This window comes from Gadus morhua, chromosome 9, assembly GCF_902167405.1.
Source record: "Gadus morhua chromosome 9, gadMor3.0, whole genome shotgun sequence".
In the NCBI taxonomy this organism is placed as follows: Eukaryota; Metazoa; Chordata; class Actinopteri; order Gadiformes; family Gadidae; genus Gadus; species Gadus morhua.
Window position 1 is genome coordinate 1,119,322 of NC_044056.1, and position 8,340 is coordinate 1,127,661.

General features: G+C 47.4%; 1 protein-coding gene across 1 annotated transcript in view; it reads left to right on the forward strand.

Annotated features, from left to right (window-relative positions):
• lrrc4.2 (leucine rich repeat containing 4.2) overlaps positions 1-3,661 on the forward strand; it is a 4,318-nt gene extending 657 nt beyond the window's left edge. The window contains exons 1-2 of the mRNA XM_030367274.1: positions 1-139; positions 285-3,661. The exon at positions 1-139 is cut by the window's left edge and continues 657 nt beyond it. Coding sequence (XP_030223134.1) covers positions 406-2,430 — 2,025 coding nt within the window. The 5' untranslated portion in view covers positions 1-139; positions 285-405 and the 3' untranslated portion in view covers positions 2,431-3,661. The remainder of the gene's footprint in view (positions 140-284) is intronic.
• The last annotated feature ends 4,679 nt before the right edge of the window (positions 3,662-8,340 follow it).

An 8,340-nucleotide genomic window follows, 5' to 3' on the forward strand; every position in this document is an offset into this window, starting at 1 on the left:
CTTTTCCACCGAGGGAAAACAGAAGAAACATCTATTTCACCTGTCTTGTCAATAATTGGAATTATAATTGAACCAAACGCAAATGTGGTCTCTGTAACATTCCAGAGGAGGACCACGTTCACATTTTCACACTAATGAGGTGAGTGATTCTGCTTGATTTATGTTCTATGTCTTTTATCGCTGCACTTGTTTGCCTCTTTGCTCCCATTAATCTCTCTCCTTCTCTCTTCCATGTTCTCTCATTCTCCCTTCCTTCTGTCCTTTTTGCTTCTGTTTCTGCGTAGCTTCTCCCTGCACTGTCGATGGAAGTTTGGATCCTTGCCCTGCTTCAGCCAGGCTAGGATGGTGAGTCCTTTGGCGTGTGTCACCTCCCAAAACCATGCAGAATAATGAGCCCCACACACCATGAGTCCTTTGGGCCGGGTAACTCTGCAGCCTACCTGGAACACAGCCCTGCTTGCCGTGCTCTCCCTCATGTTGCCAGCTCTCAGTGTGTGCCAGGCCTCGGTCCCTGCGCTGGGCTCGGCCAACCCACAGAACTGCCCAGGTGTGTGCTCCTGCACTAACCAGCTCAGCAAGGTGGTGTGTACCCGTCGAAGCCTGCTCAGGGTGCCCCCCAACATCCCAGCCAACGTCCGGTACCTGAACCTCATGGAGAACAGCATCGAGACCATCCAGGCGGACACGTTTAGACACCTGCATCACCTGGAGGTGTTGCAGCTCGGTAGGAACGCCATCAGGCAGGTCGAGGTAGGGGCCTTCAACGGGCTGACCAGCCTCAACACCTTGGAGCTGTTTGACAACAGGCTGACGGTCATCCCCAGCGGGGCCTTTGAGTACCTGTCCAAGTTGAGGGAGCTGTGGCTGCGGAACAACCCCATCGAGAGCATCCCGTCGTACGCGTTCAACCGCGTCCCCTCCCTCATGAGGTTGGACCTCGGGGAGCTGCGCAGGTTGGAGTACATCTCCGACGGAGCCTTCGAGGGCCTTCAGAATCTGAAGTACCTCAACCTGGGAATGTGTAACCTCCGGGAGTTTCCCTATCTCTCCCCGTTGATAGGCTTAGAGGAACTCGAGATATCCGAGAATGTTTTCCCTGAACTCAGGCCCGGGGCCTTTCGCGGGCTGAAGTCTTTACGTAAACTGTGGATTATGAACTCGGCAATAACGACCATCGAGAGAAATGCGTTTGACGACATCACAGCCCTGGTGGAGCTGAATCTCGCCCACAATAACCTCTCCTCCCTGCCTCACGACCTCTTCACCCCCCTGCAGTACCTGGTGGAGCTGCACCTGCACCACAACCCGTGGCGCTGTGACTGCGACGTGGTGTGGCTCTCCTGGTGGCTGAGAGAATACATCCCCACTAACTCCACCTGCTGCGGGCGCTGCCACACCCCGCTGCACATGAAAGGCCGCTACCTGGTGGAGGTGGACCAGACCACCTTCCAGTGCTCAGCGCCCTTCATACTGGACGCTCCTAAAGACCTGAACATATCGGCCGAGAGGGTGGCCGAACTCAAGTGCCGCACGGCCGCCATGAGCTCCGTGCGTTGGCTCCTCCCCAACGGCACTGTGCTGACCCACGGCTCCTCCCACCCGCGGATATCGGTCCTCAACGACGGGACGCTGAACTTCTCCAACGTCCTCCCGTCCGACACAGGGGTCTACACCTGCTCGGTCACCAACATGGCGGGGAACTCCAACGCCTCGGCCTACCTGAATGTGAGCAACGCCGAGCTCAACACCTCCAACCTGTCCTACTTCACCACGGTAACGGTGGAGGTAGTGGACCCCGCGGTGGAAGAGACCCCCAAACCCAAGCCCACGGTGCCCGCCGCGCCCTCGGTCTTTCAGCCGGTCTTCATCTCGACCCCCACCGTGTTGCTGCAGACCACGCAGACCCCCAAGCAGGTGGCCGTCCCCACCGCCAGGATCCCCAGCGGGCCCCCTGCCAGCCTGGACGAGGTGATGAAGACCACCAAGATCATCATCGGCTGCTTCGTGGCCGTCACCCTGCTGGCGGCGGCCATGTTGATCGCCTTCTACAAGCTGCGGAAGCGGCACCAGCAGAGGAGCACGGTGGCCGCGGCCAGGACCATAGAAATCATCCAGGTGGAGGAGGAGGTTCAGCCGGTGCCGCCGCCCACGTCCGGGTCCAGCGGCTCGGACGACACGGTGCTGGTGCTGCCCACCTTGGTGGAGCACAACAGTAACACCTTCAAGCCGGGCTACGTGGCCTCCTCCTCCTCCTCTTCGTCGTGCCGCCGCGGGGCCTACGGACCCCACGGCGCCCACTGGACCCAGAACAACTTAGGTAACTCCCTCCATCGCTCTGTCAGACAACACAGCCACATCAGCACCATAGCTGAGTCCTACGTCATTAAGAGCTCCCACGGCAAGGAGAAGGTCCAAGAGACCCAGATCTGAGGGGCTAGGGCTCCTGTCGGGGACTGGTTGCTCCCGTGTCTCTGTTCATCCTCCATGCAATAGAATGCACAAAGAACAAAATGGCAACTTTCTTTTGTACAAAAGTACAAAAAAAGAGACGATTTTTTGGGTTTGTTTGTTTCTTGTATATGCCTATACATACGTATATGTATATGAAAAAAAATACACATATATATATATATATAGATAATTCTAAATGCATTGGTAACAGATGCAGATTATATTAGAAAAGAAAAGAAAATTTAAACTATTTTCTAATAACCAATGGATTCTATTTAAAAAAAAAAAAGAAAGAAAATATATTAAATTGCTTTTGTGATTGATAAAACCAAGTTGTCCTGTCTAGATTAAGTTTTGTTTTGTGTTCTGGTCATGCTGTTTAGAATGCAGAAAAAGAAAAGGACTCTTTATTCATACACATGTTTTTGAACAGAGCCCCCAAATTATACTTCAATTTATACAGTCCAAAATATTATATGCAATTCACATTATTTTCGATTATTTCAGAAACCCAGGCAGAATTTTAATTACATTTGTCCAAGACAGCAGTGGAGTGGCACAGATTTGTGGCACAGGATTGGCTGTTTAGTAGCTATCAGCCAAATGCTTTTCCACTGCAGTGAATTTCTGCAGCTAGTGTTTAACCCTCAATTTGCTGTCGCTAACTGGCCTTTCTTTGGCGAGCCTGCTTCATAGTCGTAGTGTATCTGAACATGTTTAGTGTGCTCACCAGATTCCCAGAGATTCAACTAGCAACGATGAAGCATAAGCTAATGATGTTTTTTTTGCAATTCCCATTTTGTCATTGGTTGCAATCTGTATTCTTTATGTTACCCTGGGCTGTGACATGCTTCATAATGGCTTGTGTAGTGTTTAGGGCTAATTTAGTAATGCATTACAGCATTTGCCTGACTTGTATCTGCAAGGGCTCATTCAATGCTAATTTTTCAAAGAGGGGGAAAGATGTGGTGCAGTAATATAAGGCTTTGCTGGCCATCCTGCTTTTGGAGAAAACCCGAAAGGATTAAAATGAAAAAAAACTTAATGAATGTTTGATATTGGGGCTTTTCCATGGACTACATTGAAACATATATTTGTTCTTTTTCTTTTCCTTTTCTTAGTTTATTTTAAAGCAACACTATTTTTATGGGGAAATCAAGGAGGATGAACAAAATAAAATAAACCTGTGGTTTGTATTTCTCTAATCAGAGATACTTTCATCTTCTATTTTCTTCTTCCATCAAAAATATTCATCTCAGTGTTTAAGCTGTTTAGTCAAGTGAAAAGAGCGGAGAGATAAAACACACACGCTATGTTGAGGAATGGCCTTTTATGTTCCTGTGCGTTTACTTAATATATCAATGAATGGCTCTTTGAGTGAGCGATGTACAATGCTGCATTATACCCCACAGTGGTGCTCTATGCAGGTCAAATAAGTGGATTTCCTGAACCCTCCTTAGGTCTGTTACCCAGGAGCCAGGCAGAGGATACTTTCACACGCAGTATATGCTCATGCTTAGGTATGAATACTCACACATATTCATCATTCAAGGATAATAAAAACAAACAATTACTAGATGTGAGATGGAAATGTGTTTTTAAACAGACCCTACTGAGGAACAATTCAAAATGCTCAAGAGAAAGGAATGACTAAACAGAACTACACTAATTCCTCCTACAGACATTTGGCAGCATTGAGCAAGCAAAACAAAAAACAGTCTTCTGTTGTTGTTGTTGTTGTCAATCTGTCAATCTGGATCACTATGACGGCAGGCAGTGGAAAGGCCAACCAGCACCATAAATAAATAGATCTGGTTTCTATGGTAACAGAAGTCCTTTGGAATGACCTTATACTGTGGCACCCCAGACAGTCACTATTGCCATTGTTTTTTAAGGCAGCCAATCAAATGCAATCTGAGGCCAGCGGCCCATTAATGAGGTTTTAGGACTGCACAAAAAGCTCTTCAATTGTGTCTACTTGAGGAGACAGAGGCAATTACAACCGTAGTGATAATTGTGGTGGGTATTGGCGTTGTGTAGAGAGCTGACTGGAAACAGCGAGACAGTTTTTCATGTGTTAAGCAATTGGCTACATTTTTTGTGCCTTTAAGGCATTTTATTTTTTGCCCAATCAGATTGAGGAATGAATAATATTACGGTACGATGATTCAAAACAAATCCGTTGGACACCGTTTTTCATTCAACTGCAGCAACATCAAAAATAATAAATACTTTCCCCCGGAAAATGCATAAATAAATCAAATGAAAACAAACAAATCAGACAACCTCATGGTTATCAGCACAGCATCAGTGGATCATGAGACTGCAGGTTCAAACTGGCTCCGACCGCAGCATGTCCCCCTGGCCTTACAGAAAGGAAACGTTGACGGCAGGTATAAAGGCAAAGGAAAAACACTGCCTCAAGACAGCCGACCTTTGCGCCCGTTCATTAATGCGAACGCATCGCCGTGGAAAACCCAGCAGACGCCTGCTATTGTACTTTATTGTATGTGAGGATGTGGTCTCCCTCTCAGCTCTGAAGACGGACCACGGGGGATACAGCGTGGGCTGACATCAAAACAACCAGCGCCGGTGTCGAAGGCAGAAGGGGCTCACTCTCACCGGGCTACTTCCTCCTTCAGGAAGTTGTTCCGCTGCTGCTGCTGATCTGCCACCGCTGGCTCGTGGTGGTACCGTGGGTGGTACCGTGGGTGGTACCGTGGGTGGTACCGTGGGTGGTACCGTGGTGGTACCGTGGTGGTACCGTGGGTGGTACCGTGGTGGTACCGTGGGTGGTACCGTGGTGGTACCGTGGTGGTACCGTGGGTGTTCCTCCCTCGGCACAAAGTGGGACACCGGGGTCACATGGGTCCTGGGGTGTGTGTGTGTGTGTGTGTGTGTGTGTGTGTGTGTGTGTGTGTGTGTGTTCGCCCAAGTCCTTTCTTGTATAAATATTACAACCAGTGGGCAGAGATGTAGGCAATCCCGTTATTTATTTCTACAGCCTTATTCCCCTTCATGTTCCATTCTAATGCTAACACTCAAAAGCTAGGAGCAAACCCACTCCACTTCACACACGGACTCGAGCCATCCAGCGCTGCTCATATGAGGTGAGTGCCCTGGCTGATGTAACCCCCACGGCTGAAGCCCCCGGTGGGGCCTACATCCACCCGTACCGTCCAGGGGTGCGTGCCGGCTCCGCGGCGTCACACAGAGGTCCAGATGTTGCCTCGTTGGAGATGAGTTGTGGTACTTCCTCAGGCGTGGTGTGTCTCTCCAGCTTCTCGCTCTCTCTCTCTCTCTTTGTCCTCTTTTTTTGGCACCGCTTCTGAGGGATGTTTGCATGGAGCTTGTGACACCTGTTTGTTTCACTCATTTGTTTATTTACCAGGAGGATGTTCCCCGCCAATCGGTCGCTCGGGCTGCGTTAGCCACCGGTGTTTGTGCTTGAAGTTCACCCATAGGCGCGCTACGGGCGGGGCTGGAGAATGAGGAGGACTGAAGGACCCGGTTGGGGGGGAGGGGGTTGTATAGGAGACTTTGGCCTGGAGCTTAGTTAGAAATAACCTTTATACGGTTGGGATGTGCTGTAACTAGAGGTACCAGCCTGTTGTAACACACCCTACGCCTGAATGGGGGAATCCTTTGCAGCCACATTGCAATTCACCTGCTGTAGTCTGAGCAGCATGTGATCAGCTCTCCAGAGTGCTTTGGCTAAAACCGAATACAACGTAGCCGTTGTTTTAAAGAACAAAACACCCTCTAGTTTACAGTTGGAATTTGGAAAAATGGTTCTCGTGGACATCCCGCCTTTACCTCGTGTTTCTTGTTTAAGAACAGATGACGTACGCATTGTACGTCATACAACCGTGAAGCATTTGTTCCTTCTCCGTTCTTCTCTCCCAGCCTCCCCTCTGGATAAGGTGTTTAGCTAGGACCACACCCCTGGCCGCTGCATTGTCCGTCTGGCTCTCTGGCCGATGCTATCTGGTAAATGACACAGAGACAGGGGATAAGGGTCCATGGCAAGCTGTCTGGAGAGGTAGGGGTTAAGGGTTTGTTAGGAATAAGTCCTTGAGCTTAAAGATCTATATCTGTTAATGAAGTCTCTTGCAGTGTGCGGAGGAATGGGTGAACAGGGCTGGGCTGTTCCCCAGCCACGCTTTCATCTAGAAATGTGTACTTGGCTTTTCCGCGCCCACTGAGGTTAAGAGATTAGGTTTTACGAGAAATTGGAAAAAAGCATTATTTCTCATTTGTTTCATCTCCCAGCACTAACGCCTAACTGCTTATTTAATGGGATAATACCACGAAACGGATCTTTTTATTGTAATTTTTTCATTCGCAAAATCATAGTTTTATGTTCTAATCCACTGTGGTGATGTGATGGCATTAGTAAGAGATGGATAAAAACGGGATCATAATTCTGTTTGATTGCAGTTGTAAAAAAACCCATCTAAATCTAAAATGGTGGATATTGATGACTCAGGTCTTCAAAACCAAAGCGTTGGGTTCTTCCCAGTGTGGGTAATGTGCTCTCCGTAGTAACACAGACCGTCCAGACAGATGACAAATGTCTGAGATGAAGTCATGTCCTGGATAGATAAAATTATATATTATGAATTATTCTTTGCAGTTAAGTAGTTAGTCATGGTAACTGCGGTAATATTTCTGCATATGGATGATTCACTTCCCCAGGCTGACTAATACTTTGGTTTTGGTTTTACTTTTACCTCATGCTAATCATTTATTTCAAATACACACACATACTGTCTGTGCAGACTAGCACCCCATACACATCCCCATACGCAGCTTGGCAATGAAGTCCCTTCTATCTAGATGTGTGCATCAAGTGCATATACAACAACAAATTTTCAAAAAGCCTATGGAAATAAATAAAAAAGAGCAGCTTCTTTGATGTAATGTTTGGTGTCCCTCCCATGCTAACACAATGAAACATTGGAGCAGGATCAAACAGAGTCGATAGCACCGTGCTCTACGCCTCTCTATTCTGAAGCAGTGGTACAGTTTGTCCAAGTACTGTTATTTATTTATAGTGTAGATTAGGATTCAAAACAGCCACTCTGATGTACCAATACATGCAGGGAAGACATTTCTGACCGGTTCATTCCACAACCCGACATGAACATGTTGTTGTACCCTATTTCTCTCATAGTATCCTGCATCTATCTCCTTTCATTTATTTTTTCACCCATCTCCTTTTTTTTCTTTTTCAATAAAATGTTGGTGTTTAATATTTCCCCTCCGACAGAGAATGTATGAGAAGCCCCCTGATACGAGCAGTCCCGTCAGACATGCCCTGAGCATCATTGCTGCAACATACATATGTGTGCAGCTATGCACATTTTTCCTTCCAACACAAACAATAGAAACGTAGATATTACAAGTCTAATTTATATTATTTGACCAATTTCTAATGTTGATGTCACTGAACCTGTCAGATGACTGATTGGTATAATAACTAATTGAATCAGAGAAAGGGGTAAGGGGATGGTGCGTGTGTGTGTGCGTGCGTGCGTGCGTGCGTGCGTGCGTGCGTGCGTGCGTGTGTGTGTGCGTGTGTGTGTGTCTGTGTGTGTGTCTGTGTGTGTGTCTGTGTGTGTGTCTGTGTGTATGTGTGTGTGTGTGTGTGTGTGTGTGTGTGTGTGTGTGTGTGTCTGTGTGTGTGTGTGTACTTAGTTCTAACCCCAGAATATGGGTTTGTGCCATGTATCAAGCACTCTACAAAGAGAAGATGACGGTGATTCTTACACATACAATCGCAAAGTCAATGGTTTCTTTGCCATGTTCTCATGATAAACTGCCAATACACTTCTTTAAAACTGCTGTTTGACTTAAATGTAATCCTATGTATTTTTTCATAAAAAT